The 20,408-nt window shown below is 44.3% G+C and overlaps 1 protein-coding gene across 7 annotated transcripts in view; it reads right to left on the bottom strand.

Annotated features, from left to right (window-relative positions):
* METTL16 (methyltransferase 16, RNA N6-adenosine) overlaps positions 1–7,058 on the bottom strand; it is a 117,906-nt gene extending 110,848 nt beyond the window's left edge. The window contains exons 1-4 of one of the 7 annotated variants that reach the window (XM_073565595.1): positions 7,041–7,058; positions 6,677–6,806; positions 5,890–6,024; positions 697–896 (exon numbers count right to left, since the gene is read on the bottom strand). In XM_073565595.1, coding sequence (XP_073421696.1) covers positions 697–896; positions 5,890–6,017 — 328 coding nt within the window. In that variant the 5' untranslated portion in view covers positions 6,018–6,024; positions 6,677–6,806; positions 7,041–7,058. Of the gene's footprint in view, positions 1–696; positions 897–5,889; positions 6,025–6,275; positions 6,584–6,606; positions 6,823–7,040 lie in introns of those variants that run through there. The other 6 variants (XM_073565596.1, XM_073565600.1, XM_073565598.1 and 3 more) reach the window with 6 other exon arrangements.
* Positions 7,059–20,408: the final 13,350 nt, after the last annotated feature.

The following is a 20,408-nucleotide window of genomic DNA, read 5'->3' as shown; positions in this document are numbered from 1 at the left end:
ACAGAATGTGGAGGCTCCCTCTTTAGCCCCATTGGTAAACTGAGATCTTGATCGTGTGGTCCTGAAGTTTGCAATGGCAATTCATGACCAAATAACTGCTTTAATGTCTTCCAGCTATAGCGGCCTGTTGAGAAGTTAGAAACATTTAGGTGGTAAAAATACATTCCTATCATTTTGCATTAATTCCTGAAAAGAACATGAAGGGTTAATAAACTACCTGACAGAAATGTTGAATACACTGAGGGGCGTTGTTTTTTAAAATGGTATCACTTTTAGGGGATTCCAATATACAGATCCACTAAAATCACTTCAAAACTGAATTGGTCCCTAAAAAAATGTTTTGTAAATTTCCTTGCAAAAAGTGAAAAATTACTGCTACATTTTTAAACCTTTTCAAAAGTTAACACAATTAAACATTTTACAAATGGTGCTGATGTAAAGCAGACATGAGGGAAATGTTATTTACTATTGTTTTTGTGTGGTATAACAATCTGGATTAAAAGGAATAATCTAAGTTTCAAAATTGCTAATTTTTTTTAAATTTATGTGAAATTTCTGATATTTTTTATAAATAAACAAAACATATCAACCCAAATTTACTATTATCATAAAGTATAATGTGTCTCGGAAAAAAACAATCTCCATTAAAGGGTTAAATACAATGTTACCCCAGTTTGAATCTAAGCACTATGTTACCTATGTCAATCCCGTGTCTGGCTGTAGTTTTGTCAGAACCATGGAAGTTGATCAGATCTTCCACCCAGTGAATATAGTTTAGCCTTAGTGGCACAGTGGGGATGAGCCTCTCTAAGGGTATGTCTATGGTCAAGCCAAAATCTTCCTTCAGTAGTGTACAGGTCAGCTCACGGACAGCTTCAGGGTCTTTGAAGTTCAAGCTAGAAAAAAAAAATGATAGCATAAGTCAAAGAAAAAAATGCTGCAGCCTGTAGCTGGAGGTGTCAAAAAAAGGGGTTAAGGTCCCTAGAATTACGGGTGCCCCATCTGTCCCTGTCAACTGGATGACTCCTGAAGGTGGAGACGCCAGGGTCACGTGCCTTGCTATGCTCCTATATCAACCCTTCCTCATCTGTTTCCTTTCCCTATCCAGGGAGGTGGTAAGTCGAAGTGTACAGGATAATACTAACCAGACAAACAAGGGAAGATGGAAAGGAACAAATGAAAATCATACACAATACACACACCAAATAGAGTGGAACACGGGGGGAGATATAGGAAGGTGAAACCAAATAGGAAAGGATGTGCACACCGACAAAACTTCAAGAAACAATCTCCTGAACAAACGCCAAACATCAACTCCAACCACAAACTACGCCTCCAAGTCCAAACCAGGCAGTAAGAACTAACACTGGCAATCCCTAAATGTCAAAGGCGAGCATATATAGCAGAGGAGGGGCCAACCCTAAACAGCAGAGATCTCAAGGTTGGAAAGTTCCAGGAGCTTCAATTGAACAGATTAACCTCTACACTGCCAGTTTCTCAAAATGTAAATAAGAAAATAAAATTCATATAACCTTTTGCCATGTAAAAATAAAGAAATAAGCATATTTAGTACCGCTGTGTCTACAAAAGTATATTTAAAATTTGAAAGTAACTTGTATGCATAAAATGAAATAAAAAAGCCAAAACTGATTTTTTTTTGTTTGCTGCACCCCCCTACATAATGCATTAACCCCTTAATGTCCAATGACGGACACAGTCCGTCATTAGACATATCCCCTGCTTTGATGAGGGCTCCGGCGCTGAGCCCGCATCAAAGCCGGGACACGTCAGCTGTTATGAACAGCTGACATGTGCCCGCAATAGGCGCAAGCGGAATCGCAGTCCGCCCGCGCCTATTAACTAGTTAAATCCCGCTGTCAAAGCTGACAGCGGGCATTTAAAAAGCATTTCCGACCGCCGGGCCGGAAATGACCTCATCGACGACCCCCGTCATGTGATCGGGGGTCGGAGTCATGTTGCCTGGACAACCAGAGGTCTCTATGAGACCTCTATGGTTGTATCAGGCATATGGCTTTCAGCGCCACCCGGTGGTCGGCACTGAAAGCACAGGAGTAAATTTGCTACATATTGGCGATCTGCTCATCGCCCATATGTAGCAGAGCCGATCGGGTTGTGCATGCTTCTAGCCTCCTATGGAGGCTATTGAGGCATGCCAAAAGTAAAAAAACAAAATACCTAAAAGTTCAAGTCACCCCCCTTTCGCCCCAATCAAAATAAAGCAGTAAAAAAAATCCCACATACACATATTAGGTATCGCCGCGTTCAGAATTGCCCGATCAATAAAAAAAAAAAAGCATTAACCCGATCGCTAAACGGCGTAGCGAGAAAAAAATTCAAAACACCAGAATTACGTTTTTTTGGTTGCCAAGACATTGCATTAAAATGCAATAACGGGCGATCAAAAGAACGTATCTGCACAAAAGTGGTATCATTCAAAACGTCAGCCCGGCCCGGAAAAAATAAGCCCTCACCCAACCCCAGATCACGAAAAATGGAAACGCTACGGGTCTCAGAAAATTGCGCAAATTTTTTTTTTTTTTTTTTTTTTTTAAGCAAATTTTGGAAGTTTTTTTCACCACTTAGATAAAAGAGGACATAGACATGTTTGGTGTCTATGAACTCGTAATTACCTGGAGAATCATAATGGCAGGTCAGATTTAGCATCTAGTGAACCTAGCAAAAAAGCCAAGCAAAAAACAAGTGTGGGAATGCACTTTTTTTTGCAATTTCACCGCACTTGGAATTTTTTCCCCGTTTTCGAGTACATGACATGGTAAAACCAATGGTGTCATTTAAAAGTACAACTCGTCCCACAAAAAATAAGCCCTCATATGGCCATATACACGGAAAAATATAAAAGTTATGGCTCTGGAAAGAAGGGGAGCGAAAAACGAATATGAAAAAAGCTCCGGTCATTAAGGGGTTAAAAAGCAATCAAAACAACGCATGCACTCCAAAATTATATCAATAAAACATCAGCTCATCTCGAACAAAAAAAAAGCCCTCTGGATATGTGCAGACGATCAGTAAACGCTGCGGGTTGGATGCTGTGTACTTCTGCAGCGTCCAGATGTTACAGCATAGTGGATGGGATTTCAAGAAATCCCATGTACACTATGCGTCCAGAGATGCCCGAGGCTCACATGCGGAGGTGGGCATGCAATGTGTCTTTCCAGACCGCAGCATGTCAATTTCACCCATATAATGTATTGGATGCGATGAATCCGCACGGTTCAGTTAACACATGTGGATTCACCTGCGTTCAATAGACAGTGCTTTGGACACAGTGGACATGCAGAGCATCAAAAAGGAGGAAACACAGCGTCTGGTGATGTCCATGAGTTCAAGACTTCAGGCAGTCATTGCCAACAAAGGGTTTTCAACCAAGTACTAGAAATGAACATTTTATTTTCAATTATTTAATCTGTCCAATTACTTTTGGTCCCTTTAAAAACAGGGTGGCACATGATAAGGAACTGAAACTCCTAAACCCTTCATCCAATTTTAATGTGGATACCCTCAAATGAAAGCTGAAAGTCTGAACTTCAACTACATCTGAATTGTTTTGTATAAAATTCATTGCGGTAATGTCTAGATCCAAAATTAGAAAAATGTTGTCTGTGTCCAAATATATATGGACCTAACTGTATATATCTTTCTTATACCTTAGCTTTCAAATCTCTAATATGTACTCTCGTCATTTCTGACACATGGATTAACTTTTCTCTACCTGGAGTTGCATATTTTCTTTTGGACACTTAGGCAATTATTTGAGCCTCTTCTTATACTTGGCCCCTTAGTACCATTTAGGACTTATATTGATTCTACTACACATGGGTGCTTTCTTCTATTGTCCTTGTCATGATCCCAGTGCAGGGTTTTGAGCTGCACGTCAGGGGTTAAGGTCTGGAGCTCAGTGCAGGTTTTGTCCTGCACACCTGGGGTTAATGATTGTGGCCTCTCTATGGTTCTGGGAGAGCTTCTTAAACCCCTGGGAAGCTCCAATCCCTGTCTGTTATACTTTTGCCAAGTGTGGTGACCTCTGTGTGCCTGTTTGTTGTTATAGCTTGTTTATATAGTTCTGACCCGGTTCTGTTCCCCGTTGTGAGTTTGCCTGTTGATTCTGTACTGTGCTATCCTCTCTGTGTATGACTCGTTGCCTGTGATCTGACTACTCTCTGCTCGCCCCTCTTATACCTTGCAGCTATCTCTGTGTGTGACTCATTGGCTACGTCCTGACTATTCTCCCTGTCTATGCCCCTTGGTAACTTTGTCTCACAGTTACCCTGCTAGGAGTTCTCTTGCAGCTCCTAGCGCTCTGGAGTTTAGGCCACGCCCCCAGCAGTCACGTGCTTCAGGTCCTGCTGTTCTGACGTACGCACCTATTAGGCTGCTGCCCGCTCCACAGGTATCTTTGAGCACAGTTCGCTTTACTCAGGACACGCGCACTGGCTCAGTGAGCAAGTTAAGTGCGGTGTTCCTGACAGTCCTGAGATTTGATTGCTGCCAAATGTAATAAGATTTTTTTCACTCTTTTTCCATATACTGTTATGGGATTTTTTAGATAGCTTTTTGCTTACCTTAATGATGTGGCTTTTTTTGCACATTGTTGTCCCTATTTTGTGCATGTTTTATAGTGCTATTCTTTTATATGTATTCAATAAAATATTGCAATGATACTATTTGGCACATAGCTTCCTTTGTTATTAGGATTGTTTTTTTCATATATTATGGAATAGTCATTACAATCAGTGATCTATTTCAAGTGTTTATTTCTGTTAATGTCGATGATTATGGCTTACAGCCAATGGAAACCCAAAAGTCATTATCTCAGTAAATTAGAATACTTTAAAACACCAGTTTGTGTTCAGTAAATGCCCTCAATACTTGGTCGGGGCTCCTTTTGCATCAATTACTGCATCAATGCAGCGTGGCATGGAGGCGATTAGCCTGTGGCACTGCTGAGGTGTTATGGAAGCCCATTTTGCTTTGATAGCAGCCTTCAGCTCGTCTGCGTTGTTGGGCCAGGTGTCTCTCATCTTCCTGTTGACAATACCCCATAGATTCTCTATGGGGTTAAGGTCAGGCGAGTTTGCTGCCAATCAAGCACAGGGATACTGTTGTTTGTAAACCAGGTATTGGTACTTTTGTCCACAGGTGCCAAGTCCTGCTGGAGAATGACATTTCCATCTCCAAAAAGCTTGTGGGCAGACTCTTAGGTCTATCCTGTAAGGTGGATAGAAATGCTGCAGAGCGGAGTCTAGCTGTCCACCCCATGTTTGTCTTGATTGATGTCCCTGAGGATAAGTGGGCAAAATGACTCAAGGCCTGGGGTAACTAAGGGCACGAAGAATACAATCAGGTCGTGGTTGTGCTGTGGGTTGGTTGAAATCCAACAGGTTTTCTTAAAATGTATGAACCACAGACTTACAGGGGATACGGCGGTGCAGTGCCTGCATGTCACAATTAGGGTATGTGCACACGCTGTGGATTCTGCCGCAGTTTCTGCTGCTTTGTACAGTACCATTATAATCTATGAAAAACAAAAAACGCTGTGCACATGCTGCGGATTTTTTTGCGGGTTCAAATCTGTAGCATGTCAATTCTTTGTGCGGAATCCGCAGCGGTTTCACGCCTTCTCTATTGTAGAGGTGTTAAACCGCAGGATAATCCGGTCTTTTGACCTGCGGATTTACCTGCGGATTTTGCAAAATCTGTGCGGAAAAATCCGCAGACCAATCCGCAGCGTGTGCACATAGCCTTACAGTGGGATCACTGACTCTTCCATTGTCTCTACAGACACAATCGCTGACAAGGGTAATGTTACTGTGTAGGACAACAGACAGATCTGACAAGGAATACACTCACCCAACTTTTCCTGACAGACCGACATTGACATGCTGTTTAAATTCCGGATACTTGGAAGCCAAATACGCAAAGTCCGGAGGTTTATCCTTGTAGCGGTTCCTTGGGTGCATGGATTTAAAAAAGGCCATTCCTTATCTGAAGCAAAAGAATAGAAAATTACTACAGCGCCCCCTATATGTCCCATTAGTGAGGACTATTTCACACTACACAGAAGGGGAGAACGTTTTCTGACACTTTTATATTGTTTCCATAGGGCTGCATTTAGATGAGCATGTCCCTTCACTGCCCACATAAAGGAGAGAACCCTAAAGTGTTAAACAGCATTCCCCAATGCAGACAAGTGGACATGATTATTATACAATGTAATATATATATATTTCACATACATATTACACCCCCAGATATATCACCTCCCCTCAGCTGTGACTGTAAACACTGGCAGGTGTCACTTCTTGCAGTAATTGCCCCTTTGGCTCCTGGAAGTTGGGCACAACTTGTCTCATGTGTAAGAACTAACACAGTGGCCGCAGCAACCAATCACATCGCTGCTGTCATTCTCTAAGACAGAACCCAGCACTGAAATGAAAGCTGAACTCTGATTGGCAGATAACATGCATTCAGAAGTGCGCCGCTTTTACAGAGCACAGTGTGTTGGTGACACAGACGCGAGCACAGCACCGTGTCCGCACGCCGCGGCCGGTGACGTGACGCACTCACACGACTCGTTTAACTCTCTCCCGCCACCATGCACTCCGCTACCGGACTCACATGAGGTTCGAAAACTCACCCAGCTGCTTCTGTCACGTGACGGGAAGGACCAGTACGGCGCGAAGGTTGGGACAAACTTTGTCACATCGCGCTTCTAGATGTTGAAGTTGCGTGCCAGGGAATGTGTATTTTTCCGCACGTGGCCGGGGCTGGGGGGGAGATTTGGCTTCCGTGAGATGCAATTCAATGCCTGACAAAGATTTTTAGTTCTTAATTTTCCAATTGTAAAATTCAGTAACTATTTACAACTACATTTCTGTGAACTAATCCCCAAAACCCACGTGATACCCCGTGCTGGTAACTGGGGGCTTCAACAACCTCGTTCACATTAAACAATTTTAGCAAGGAAGCAAAACTCATCCAGAATCAGACAGAATTCACACCTGAGTGATTTTTTTTTTTCCCCATTTCTGCAAGAAAAGGTCTGATTTTCATGGAAGTTTCCGGAGCTTCTCAGTACAACAGTCGATGAATATCCGCCGCTGATGCAACCTGGGTCTATATTCGATCTGCATCTCTTTTCCGTGAACTGGCTTTAAACTAAAAGAAAAAAAAATTAAAGGGGCGTCTCATCCCCATTGTTCAGGATCGTACTCCTCTTCTGCCGGCCATGGGGCGGCGCGCCCCCGAAGATTGACAGCTGAGAGGCATCTAGTGTGCTGCCAGTCAGCGAAGCCCCTCAGCGTAGGAGAAGCACTAGGACACTGAGCTGGCCGCACCCAGCGCTTGCTCCAGGATAACCCCAGCAGTCGTTGTCGGTGGCGTTGCCGTTATTCTGGCAGCGTCTCTTAGGTGTAGAGATCGGCGGCTTCCACTAGAATGAACAAGTCACTTCTTTTAATTAATTTAACTTTGCAGTGTTAATCATACAGCACACGGACGCCATCCCTGTGCTGTATGGCTGCCTCACTGACCCATAGACTTGTATTGGCCCTTGCTAAAAAAAAACAGATGCCGGAAAAATGTCTCTGTGTGTTTTGCATGGACACATGGTCCTACATGACAGCACAGATCATACTGTGTGCATGTGATATACGTTGAAAAAACGGAGACCACACGTATTGGAGACCCAGACATGTGATGGAGGTCTAATGCAGACTTACTGTTGGGAGTGTGCCTTGACCTTAGCGGAAAATACACCAAATTTTGACTTATGGTTGCATCTAGTCTTAGACTTACTTAGGCCTCATCAGATTTCTGTGATTTTTCTGGTATGTAAAAAAATGATTTTCATCAGTGTTTGGTTAATGTGTCAGTTTTTACCATCAGTGTTTCATCAGTGAATATCTCACGTGAAAAAAAATAAACACAGTATTTTTTTGGACTGTAGGACACACCGTATAATAAGACACAGCCAAAGATTAGACAGCAAAATATGCAAAAAACTTATTTCCTACTAATTAAAACTTCCCTCACTGTCGCCCTGATCCACTCCCGCCTGGACTACTGTAATGCTCTATTAATTGGCCTCCCCCTCACTCGACTCTCCCCTCTCCAGTCTATCCTTAATGCAGCAGCCAGGGTTGTCCATCTGGCTAATCGGTACTCAGACGCGTCCGCTCTTCGCCAGTCGTTACACTGGCTGCCAATTCATTACAGGGTACAATTCAAAGTACTTGTTCTCACCCACAAAGCTCTCCACAGTGCGGCACCCCCTTACATCTCCTCCCTCATTTCTGTCTATCGGCCTAACCGACCGCTGCGCTCTGCAAATTACTTTCGGCTAACCTCTGCCCTAATCCGTACCTCCCACTCCCGACTCCAAGACTTCTCCCGTGCTGCGCCAATCCTCTGGAATGCTCTACCCCAAGATATTAGGACCATCCACAATTTGCATAGTTTTAGGCGCTCGCTCAAAACACATTTGTTCAGAGCGGCCTATCACATTCAGTAATCAAAGTCATTTTATGTTTGTGTGTGTGTAGCCCATTCACTATCTCCATCTAACCCCCACCCCCTGAAGATGGCTGGACCATCATTGTAAATACAAACCTATGCTCTGTATCTCCCCCACCTCATTGTAGATTGTAAGCTCCCACGAGCAGGGTCGTCTTATTTCGCTTTAATTATTGTATTGTTAACGTTGTTACTTATGACTGTTGTGTTTGAAACTGTTCAACTGTAAAGCTCTGCGGAATATGTTGGCGCTATATAAATAAAGATTACTATTATTATTATTATTATTCCCTGGAGATATAAAGAAGTGAAGGTGTAAATAACTAAAATTTTAATGGATTCAGGTGGAATGGGTTGATAATAGATCTGTATATGACTTGCGTACTATACACCTGTAGCTTTACAGCACACACATTATGTACACTCTATGCAGCGCACACATACAAACAACCCTGTGGCATACACAGCACAGGCCCTCCCAGCTCTGCTGTAAATACACATGACCTGAAGGGTGCTTAACCCCTTAACGACCGCCGATACGCCTTTTAACGGCGGTAATTAAGGGTACTAAAACCACAGCGCCGTTAATTCACGGCGCTGTGATTTAAGTGAATAGCGCCCCCCAGTGTCGGATTTTCTCCGGGGTCTCGGCTGCCAGGGGTAGCCGAGACCCCAGAGAACATGAATCGGTCAGTTTTTACCCACCCCCGCTTTTGTGATCGCCGTTATTAACCCTATAACGGCGACCGCAAAAAAAAAAAAGCCGCAATTTTACATTTAATTTCTCTCTCACCTGATGTGATCGCACATCAGAGGAGAGACAAATAGGGTCCCCGATCCCCCCCGGTACCTCTCCGTGGCCCTCCGTCCCCTCCCGGTGGTCCCACGTCCCGCCGGCATCCTCCGATGGGCGCCGCCATCTTGAAAATGGCGGGCGCATACGCAGTGTGCCCGCCAGGAATCTGCCGGCTCCAGCTGGCAGATTCCATTCATTATTTTGATCACTATGATAAACGATCATAGTGATCAAAATAAAAAAAATAGTACATAACCCCCCCCCCCCGTTTATCACTCCCTTATATAGGCCAATATAATGAAATAAAGAAAATATTTTTTTTTTCAGTTTTCCATTAGGGTTAGGGTAGGGTTAGGGTTAGGGTTTGGTTAGGGTAGGGTTAGGGTTGGGCTAGGGTTAGGGTTGGGCTAGGGTTAGGGTTAGGGCTCGGGTCACGGCTAGGGTTAGAATTAGGGTTAGGGCGAACTAGGATTAGGGTTAGGATTAGGGATTAGGGTTGGGATTAGGGTTAGGGTTGGGATTAGGGTTAGGGGTGTGTTGGGGTTAGGGTTGGAGCAAGAATTGAGGGGTTTCCACTATTTGCCAACTTTGGGGGTCTAAAAATTGGGGTCTAAAAAAATCACTTTTGTGGAAATAAAAAAAGACTTTTTATTTTCACGGCCCTGCGTTTATAAACTTTTGTGAAGCGCTTGGGGGTTCAAAGTGCTCACCACACATCTAGATAAGTTCCTTAGGGGGTCTAATTTCCAAAATGGGGTCACTTGTGGGGGGTTTCCACTGTTTAGGCCCATCAGGGGCTCTGCAAGCGCAACATGATGCCCGCAGACCATTCCATCAAAGTTTGCATTCCAAAATGGCACTCCTTCCCTTCCGAGCTCTCCCATGCGCCCAAACAGTGGTTCCCCCCCACATATGGGTTATAGGCGTACTCAGGACAAATCGCATAACAACTGTGCGGGTATGATTTCTCCTGTTACCCTTGTAAAAATAAAAATTTGGGGGCGAAAAGATCATTTTTGTGGAAAAAAAATGGATTTTTTATTTTCACGGCTCTACGTTATAAACTTCTGTGAAGCAATTGAAGGTTCAAAGTGCTCACCACACATCTAGATAAGTTCCTTAATGGGTCTAGTTTCCAAAATGGGGTCACTTGTGGGGGGTTTCCACTGTTTAGGCCCATCAGGGGCTCTGCAAGCACAACATGATGCCCGCAGACCATTCCATCAAAGTCTGCATTCCAAAATGGTACTCCTTCCCTTCCGAGCTCTCCGATGCACCCAAACAGTGGTTCCCCCCACATATGGGGTATCGGCGTACTCAGGACAAATCGCATAACAACTGTGCGGGTATGATTTCTCCTGTTACCCTTGTAAAAAATAAAAATTTGGGGGCGAAAAGATCATTTTTGTGGAAAAAAATAGATTTCTTATTTTCATGGCTCTACGTTATAAACTTCTGTGAAGCCCTTGGGGGTTCAAAGTGCTCACCACACATCCAGATAAGTTCCTTAATGGGTCTAGTTTCCAAAATGGGGTCACTTATTGAGGGTTTCCACTGTTTAGGCACATTAAGGGCACTCCGAACGCAACAAGGCATCCGATCTCAATTCCAATCAATTCTGCGTTGAAAAAGTCAAACGGCGCTCCATCCCTTGCGAGCTCTGCCGTGTGCCGAAAAAGTGGTTTACCCCCACATATAGGGTATTGGCGTATTCAGGAGAAATTGTACAACAAATTTTGTGGTTGATTTTCTCTTTTAACACTTGTGAAAATAAAAAAAATTGGTTCTGAAGTAAATTTTTTGCAAAAAAAAGTTAAATGTTAATTTTTTCCTTCCACATTGCTTTAGTTCCTGTGAAGCACTTAAAGGGTTAATAAACTTCTTGAATGTGGTTTTGAGCACCTTGAGGGGTCTAGTGTTTAGAATGGTGCCACTTTTGGGTATTTTCTGTCATGTACACCCCTCAAAATGATTTTAAATATGATGTGGTCCCTAAAAAAAATGGTTTTGTAAATTTTGTTGTAAAAATGAGAAATCGCTGGTCAACTTTTAACCCTTATAACTTCCTAACAAAAAAAAATTTTGCTTCCAAAATTGTGCTGATGTAAAGTAGACATGTGGGAAATGTTATTTATTAAGAAATTTGTGTGACACATCTCTCTGATTTGAGGGCATAAAAATTTAAAGTTTTAAAATTGCAACATTTTCAAAATTTTCGCCATATTTCCATTTTTTTCATAAATAAACACAAGACTTATCGAAGAAATTTTACCACTAACATGAAGTACAATATGGGGTTAAGCTAGGCAGGATCTGCAGCATCCATGCAGCTTTAATCATGTGCATGTCCTCCGCTTTCTTTCCTGCCCTGCACCGATCAGACTGGTCAGTGTCGGGCTGGAAGAGAGAGAACTGCACTGCTGCATAGTTTGCTCAAGTGGTTGGAAAAGACGCTGTGTTTTGTCTTCTCCTCGATCATAGGAAGCTGCCTGTCTAGAAGATTCAGGGTATGTGCACACACTGCGGTTTTGCTGCGGTTTTGGCCCTGCAGAAATGCAGCAGTTCCACAGACATGGTACTTCACCATGTTAGCCTATGGGTTTTCAAAACCGCAGTGCTCACGCTGCGGTTTTTTACCTGCGGAAAAGCTGCGTTTTTTTTTCCGCAGCATGTCAATTGTTTCTTAGGATTCTGCTGCGGTTTCACACCTTTAACATAGTAGAGGTGTGAAACCGCAGGGCAAAACCGCAGGCCAAACCGCAGCAAAACCGCAGGTCACTTTACCTGCGGTTTTACCTGCGTTTCCACGGGAAAAAACCCGCAGCAGAATCCGCAGCGTGTGCACTCACCCTCATACTGTATGCAATGCTCGGACTGGACGGCTGCTCTCTCGACCCGAGCGTGAATGAATGAGCCGTCAGCCAGTCCGAGCATTGCTTTGCCATCCTCATCTTTGTTATGTGGATAACGATAAAAACATACTGCAAGCGGATTGCATAGAAAGTTTTCTTTTTGATGTTTATTCAAAAACAATACAGAAGAAAAAAACTTGCCGTTTTCACTCTGGCCAATGGAGTTATTTTAGACTCATTGGCCCTATTCATCAAAGTGTTTACACTAATTTTCTGGAGTAAAGCAATTTGAAAAGTTGCACAAAACTTTTGTGACTTTTAGCGTTTTCACAGCAGTCTCAGCCGGCTCTGTCAAAGTGTGTGGAGCATGGGTGGGATGGGGCATAGCAACGCCAGACCACTAAATTCATCAAAAGTTATTCTTTCACTAAAGTAGCATTTCTCACGATGTGCCCAGAGGTACTTGCCACAGAGAACATGCTCCAAATTCATTAAGTTTTATGCGTCTCTTAATAAATTCAGCATACAGCACTACTTTAATGAATAAGCCAACAACTAAGTGAAAGAAAATTCACAAAATAATAAAGCATAAATGGATATTCATAATCAATACAATAACCTACTCAAAAAATGAATACACCAAACGGAGTCCAAAACATTAAGTCTCAAATACATTTATTACATAATTACAAATGAATAAACAGAACAAGACATAGTAAAATACCATAATATATAATTACAGCAAAATACATATAAAAAAGACATAGTGACCACTATAAATAGATAATCATACAAAAATTATATGGATAATAATACTAATAAAGTGCATAATATATATGGGCTGAAAAATCAGCTACCCATAAAGTGCATAAAAAATATATAGTATATAAATCCAAATCATATATACCCGTAATGTGTGGCTCAATGTGTCCAGGTTCCCTCCAACGTACGTTTCGCCCACCGTGGCTTTTTCAAGGAGATTTATATACTATATATTTTCTATGCACTTTGAGTAGCTGATTTTTCAGCCCATATATATTATGCACTTTATTAGTATTATTATCCATATAATTTTGTATGATTATCTATTTATAGTGGTCACTATGTCTTTTTTATATGTATTTTGCTGTAATTATATATTATGGTATTTTACTATGTCTTGTTCTGTTTATTCATTTGTAATTATGTAATAAATTTATTTGAGTCTTAATGTTTTGGACTCCGTTTGGTGTATTCATTTTTTGAGTAGGTTACTACTCTTAATGAATCAGACTTTCTGTCACTTCAGGACGAATTTTCAGCAGGCTCATTGTTATTCTGCCTCTGATGATAATGACAGAAAACACCTCTTTATACAGCTAATAGCACAGGATCCACCAATCACAATAGGCGATGTCACGTCTGACCCTGCTCCTTCTACCTTCACAAAGGCATTTGCACACGCTAATTAGATACAGTGCCTTGCGAAAGTATTCGGCTCCCTGGAACTTTTCAACCTTTTCCCACATATCATGCTTCAAACATAAAGATGCCAAATGTAAATTTTTGGTGAAGAATCAGCAATAAGTGGGACACAATTGTGAAGTTGAACGAAATTTATTGGCTATTTTACTTTTTTGTGGAAATTCAAAAGCTGAAAAGTGGGTTGTGTAATATTATTCGGCCCCTTTAACTTAATACTTTGTTGCGCCTCCTTTTGCTGTGATTACAGCTGCAAGTCGCTTGGGGTATGTCTCTATCAGTTTTGTACATTGAGAGACTGAAATTCTTACCCATTCTTCCTTGGCAAACAGCTCGAGCTCAGTGAGGTTTGATGGAGATCGTTGGTGAACAGCAGTTTTCAGCTCTTTCCACAGATTCTCAATTGGATTCAGGTCTGGACTTTGACTTGGCCATTCTAACACCTGGATACGTTTATTTGTGAACCATTCCATTGTACATTTTGCTTTATGTTTGGGATCATTGTCTTGTTGGAAGACAAATCTCCATCCCAGTCTCAGGTCTTTTGCAGACTCCAACAGGTTTTCTTCAAGAATGGTCCTGTATTTGGCTCCATCCATCTTCCCATCAATTTTAACCATCTTCCCTGTCCCTGCTGAAGAAAAGCAGGCCCAAACCATAATGCTGACACCACCATGTTTGACAGTGGGGATGGTGTGTTCAGGGTGATGAGCTGTGTTGCCTTTACACCAAACATATAGTTTGCCATTGTTGCCAAAAAGTTCAATTTTGGTTTCATCTGCCAGAGCACCTTCTTCCACATGTTTGGTGTGTCTCCCAGTTGGCTTGTTGCAAACTTTAAACAACATTTTTTATGGATATCTTTGTTGTTGATTCTTCACCAAAAATTTACATTTGGTATCTTTATGTTTGAAGCATGATACGTGGGAAAAGGTTGAAAAGTTCCAGGGAGCCGAATACTTTCGCAAGGCACTGTACTTCTAAACAAAAGAGAGGGTTGGGGTCTGACCATTGTGACTAATGTACATGTGTTGTTTCCTAAAACAGGATGTCTGAGTCTAAAAACACCCGACAAGACTTCTAATTTTCAAGCTTGTGATATGAGAGAAAAACAATGTCAATTTAAAAATGTAAAAAAAATTAAAAAAAAACCCTGATTTAAAAAATAGATCATTTTCAAATGACACATTCAATTTAAAGGGAAGCTTTCATCAGAAAAAATGCTATTAACCTGCAGATATGGGGTTAATCTGCAGTTAATAGCGCAGTGAATCTGCCCATCGTCTGCACTTACACCCCCCGCAACCGAGAGAAAATTAACTTTATTCCACCCAGCAACTCAGCATTAGAGCTGGCCACCTCCTTAAGTGATTGGACTAGACCGCCTTCTTGTATCTCCTCCTTAGGCTGGTTTCACATTAGCGTTTTTGCGCGCAGAGCATCGTGCGCTATCGGTCGCATGCGCCATGCGCCCCTGTGTTTAACATGGCTGGCGCATGGTCTAGCGCTTGCACACGTTCATCAGCGTTTTCGTGCGCATGAGCATTTTCCAGCTGTGCGCCTAGATGTGCTATTTTTGAGTAAACATGTCTAGACACTGGTTTAAACCCCCTCCTACACAAAGAAACATTGTTTGGGGGTAGTGTAGATAAAATTAGGTGTTTGCACTGGCAGACGACTACTCTACAGACTGAAGAGAGAAGGACGTTGGAAAGCTTGGAGAATATCAGCAACTTTAATAATGTGAGTATTAAACCTAATGTCTTCCTGTCCTTTTTTAAATTTATGTACTAATTAATTTTTTTTTTTTATTGCAGCATGTCTTCTGGAGAGGAGTACACACCGGCCCGGGGTGAACTGGCCCAAGTAGAGCGTGAAGTGAGTATTTTCCTGCCCTACATTTTGGGTAAGTATTCGCTGCTGCATGTACACATGTGGCAAATTAATTTTTGTTCTTTTTCAGACCTCATCGGACACGGTTTTGAAAGAAGAACAGCAGGAACAGCCAAGCCAAGTGCGGGCGGTGAGACGGCCTGTAAGTATAGACTGACAGTGAATGTACTTTTTCATTTTTTTTTTTTTTTTATTTTTTCCCCCTGCCTTTTTTTCTGTCCTGTTTTTCATCTTCAATCTTTCTTCTTTTCTGTATCTTTTTCTATCTTTTTCATTTCCAAATCTTTTCAAGATTATAATTAGTGTTGAGCATTCCGATACCGCAAGTATCGGGTATCGGCCGATATTAGCGGTATCGGAATTCCGATACTGACTTCCGATACTTTTGTCATATCGGATTCCGGAATCGGAATTTGGAAGTTCCCATCATGCTATGAGCCTGCTTGCTTTGATTAAGCCAATGGGAATCCTCCGAAGTGTGGGCACATCCTGTTAGGCATGTAGGCATGTTAACTATTGGCATGGCTGTGATTGGCTGCCGAAATGATGTCATGATGCACTATAAAAGCCACCGCAGCCGCCATTTCTGGTTCACTCTGCTGTGAATTCAGTTAGAGACAGGCTGCTGTAGAAGACTGTGAGGGACAGTTAGAAATAGCGATTCCACCAAACATCTAGTGCTTTACCCAGGCTACATAAACCACCACTGTAGCCTTCTTTGCCCTAGCAGCAGTGTTCACAGCTGTCTGCAAGGGCTGTGTGAGTGCAGCTCACGCTGTGGAGTGGGTCCTGCAGCCACGTCAGGCTGTAGGCCACCCAGTGTGATCACTGCTGCCTCATACATCTTTTATTTTTTGAGCTGCATTTTTTACATAATTTCAATCTAGTGTGCTTCCATCCGTATCCATATACGTTGGTTGCAAACACTAGTAGTAGACAGCGGAGCCTTTCTGCAGCCTTTCAGTGCTAGTGTCCACTTTGCTGCACTGTTCACGGCTGTCTGAGAGGTCTCTGACTGTGTGTGAGTGCAGCTCACGCTGAGTAGTGTGTCCTGCAGCTACGTCTGGCTGTAGGACGCTCAGCGTGCGTCAGTGCCTCACACATATTTTTATTTGAGTGCAGCTCATTTTTTCTTCTATTAGTGTGCATCCATCCGTCTCCATCTACGGTGGTTGCAAACACTATATAGGAGTACACAGCGGAGCCTTTCTGCAGCCTGTCAGTGCCAGTGCCCACTTAGCTGCACTGTTGACGGCTGTCTGAGAGGTCTCTGACTGTGTGTGAGTGCAGCTCACGCTGAGTAGAGTGTCCTGCAGCTACGTCTGGTTGTAGGACGCTCAACGTGCGTCACTGCCTCACACATATTTGTCTTTGAGTGCAGCTCATTTTTTCTTCTCCTATTAGTGTGCATCCATCCGTATCCATCAACATTGGTTGGTTGCAAACACTATATAGGAGTAGATAGAGGAGCCTTTTTTTCTGGCTTGTGCCCTGCCGGCGCAGCCAGATTAGTATTACCCAATTTTTTTGGAGCCTCATCTTTTGCATTGTAGGTTACCTGCCTGCATTGTAATAGCTCCAAAAAGTTGGTGATACTATCAGTTTCAATTCTTTGTTCACATACTTTGAGTTTGTTTCCAACAAAGAAACCACAAAAAAAGTTCACCAAACACTACATTTGGAACTTGTGTAGGCCACATCAGCTCCTATTAAAGTGTAGTCCACACACACACACTTCATAAAATTAGTGTTTCTTGTACCTGTAACCAGCTGTTCAGGAATAAGCACACTAAGGCCCCCCGTTGTACTTTTCTGCCTATCTTAAGCAGTCTGGCAAGATGAAGAAGGCAGGGAGTAAGGCGCGTGGGCGTGGGCGTGGAGTTTCAGCAGGGAGAGGACATGGGGATTCTGCAGGGAGAGGACGTGGGGATTCTGCAGGTAGAGGACGTGGGGATTCTGGGCCTGCTGCGGGCACCAGTGGATCAGCATCCCCCAGTTTTAGCAGGCAACAGTCCTTTATGCGCAGCTTTGTAGGACCTCAACGTACCCCACTGCTGCGGGAGGAACAAATTGAAGCCGTTGTCGGATGGATGGCAGCTAACGCATCGACTTCAATTACTTCCACAGCCTCTCAGGACCAGAGCACCAAAGAGCAACCATCTGTCTCTTCACCACCTGCCAAAGTGCCCAGGCAGTCAGAGAGACATGGACAGGAGCCATCACAGTCTCTACTTCTGTTCTCGGAATCTGTTGGCTTGGAAAGAGGGGGCCAGCCAAGCAGCATTCCTGAATGTGAAGAAGAGGGAGTATGCAGTGATGCGCAACTTCTTTGTCCCTCTGAATCTGAAGAGGCGAGTGGGCCAGTGCCTATGGTCAGCACACCTCAGTACGCATCAGATGATGACGAGACTCAGTTGCCACTTTCTGGTGCGTACGGTGCTGGCGAGACAACCCCGGAGAAGCAGCTGTTTGACGAGGGGAGGGAAGATGATGAGGTCCTTGACCCATCATGGCGTGAGGAACAGGAAGGTGGTGGGAGCAGCTCGGAGGAAGAGATTCCCCTACCGGCCAAAACAGGAGGCAGAGGGAGGGGGAAGACTTGGATGCCTGTACCCTCCACTTCGGCACCCGTTAGGAGCATTCCTCATTCCAAAGGCAAAACGGGCGCTCCCAAGAGTTGCAGTGCGTGGTCCTTTTTTGACACAGTTGCAGATGACATTTGCTTTGTCAAATGCAAGCTGTGTCATCAGATAGTCAAAAGAGGGAGAAATGTCAGCAACCTCAATACCACAAATATGTGGAAACATGTGCGCACCAAGCACGAGTTGGAGTTGCAGAGACACCCTGAAGACGTAGGCCAACGTACAGCACCACCTACCACCTCTTCAGTTCGTGTTGGGGCCTCTTCCTCCAGCTCACACACTGCTGGTTCGGCTTCCTCACAGGATCGCCAAGGAAGAACCTCTGCCACTGTTGTCCGGAGACCCTGTCAGATTCCACCCATAGCAGCACGTTCCCATCCATCACAGCCATCGGTAGCACAGGCATGGGATGAAAGGCGCCCTTACTCGGCAAACCATCCCCGAGCACAGTCTCTGAATGCTGGCATTGCCAAACTTCTGGCAGTTGAAATGCTGTCATTCAGGCTGGTGGACACTGACACCTTCCGGGACTTAATGGCATTGGCAGTCCCCCAATACAACGTGCCCAGCCGCTTTTATTTCAGCAGGCGAGCCGTCCCTGCCCTGCAGAAACATGTTGAGGGCAAAATAAAACATGCGCTACTAAACTCCGTTAGTAGCAAGGTCCACCTGACCACCGATGCGTGGACCAGTAACCATGGACAGGGACGATACCTTTCCCTCACTGCCCACTGGGTCAATGTTGTGGAGCCGGGTACAGATCTGGAGAGTGGCGCTGTACGTGTTCTTCCAACGCCACGGATTGCAGGACTCCAGTCTGTACACATAGACTCCTCCTCCTACTCAAGTTCCTCAGAAACAGCAGAGCAGGAGCCTGTTACGACCGATATGAGCACAGCCGTGGCCAAACATCAACAGGCTGTACTCAAATTAATTTCTTTGGGGAATCGAAGCCACACAGCGCAGGAGCTCTGGAATGCTATCAAGCAGGAGAGCGATGTGTGGTTTGGGCCAGCGAATCTCCAGCCGGGCTTGGTAGTGTGTGACAATGGCCGAAATCTGGTGGCAGCTCTTGGCCTAGGCAACCTCACACACATCCCATGTCTGGCACATGTGCTTAACTTGGTCGTGCAGAGCTTTCTGAGGGACTATCCGGATCTTGATGCACTGTTGCACAAGGTCCGCATAGAGTGCGCTCACTTGCGGCGTTCCAGCACGGCAAGATCGCGCCTCGCTGCTCTGCAGCGACAATTTGGCCTTCCGGAACATCGCATCATATGTGACCTACCCACCCGGTGGAATTCAACGTTACATATGTTGGAGCGGTTGTGTGAGCAGCAGGCAGCAGTCATGGAGTACCAGCTGCATCAGGCGCAAACAAGTCGCACTGTGCGCCGTTCACACTTCAGCACCATTGAGTGGGCCTCTATGAAGGACATCTGCCTCGTTTTGCGTGCCTTCGATGAATCCACGCGGATGGCGAGTGCAGATGATGCACTAGTCAGCATGACTGTCCCCCTTATCTGCCTGCTTCAACAAACACTGCAAGCACTAAGGGATGAGGTTTCGGAAGAGGTGGAGGATGAGGAGTCCCAAATGCCATCTGCTTCTGGACAGTCTGCGCTACGTGTTTCCTCACAAAGGCCTAGGCAGGGGACACTTTGTGAGGAGGATGAGGAGGAGTCGATGGAGGAGGAAGACATCTCTCCAGAGGAGGGAGGTACACAAACCTCTACTCAGTATGTACAGCGAGGGTGGGGTGATGCAGAGCAGGCCGAGGTCACGCCTCAAACAGGGGACAGCGGTTCTTTGGCAGTTGGGAGTCTGCAGCACATGGTTGATTTCATGCTGCAGTGCCTGAGAAACAACCGCCGCATCGCCCACATTCTCGTCTCGGCTGATTATTGGGTGTACACCCTCCTAGATCCTCGCTACCGGGACAGCGTACAAAGGCTCATACCAACGTTGAACCGGGAGCGTAAACTGCGGGAGTACGAAGAGTCACTGGTGCAGTCCATAATGTTTTCCATTCCACCCGACAGCATTGTTGCTACTGCTTTACAAAGCAGCTCTGTGCGTCGAGGCAGTGGAGGAAACTCTGCACAAAGAGGGAGCAGAGGCAGCGCCGCAGCACAAGTCAAGACCACTATGGCCCAAATGTGGCAAAGTTTTGTGTGTCCACCACAATTGTCTACACCATCAGCGACGCCT

This window comes from Dendrobates tinctorius, unplaced genomic scaffold (genome assembly GCF_039654945.1).
Source record: "Dendrobates tinctorius isolate UK_male_01 unplaced genomic scaffold, ASM3965494v1 ptg000016l, whole genome shotgun sequence".
Taxonomy (NCBI): domain Eukaryota; kingdom Metazoa; phylum Chordata; class Amphibia; order Anura; family Dendrobatidae; genus Dendrobates; species Dendrobates tinctorius.
This window is presented reverse-complemented; position numbering and strand designations above follow the sequence as displayed.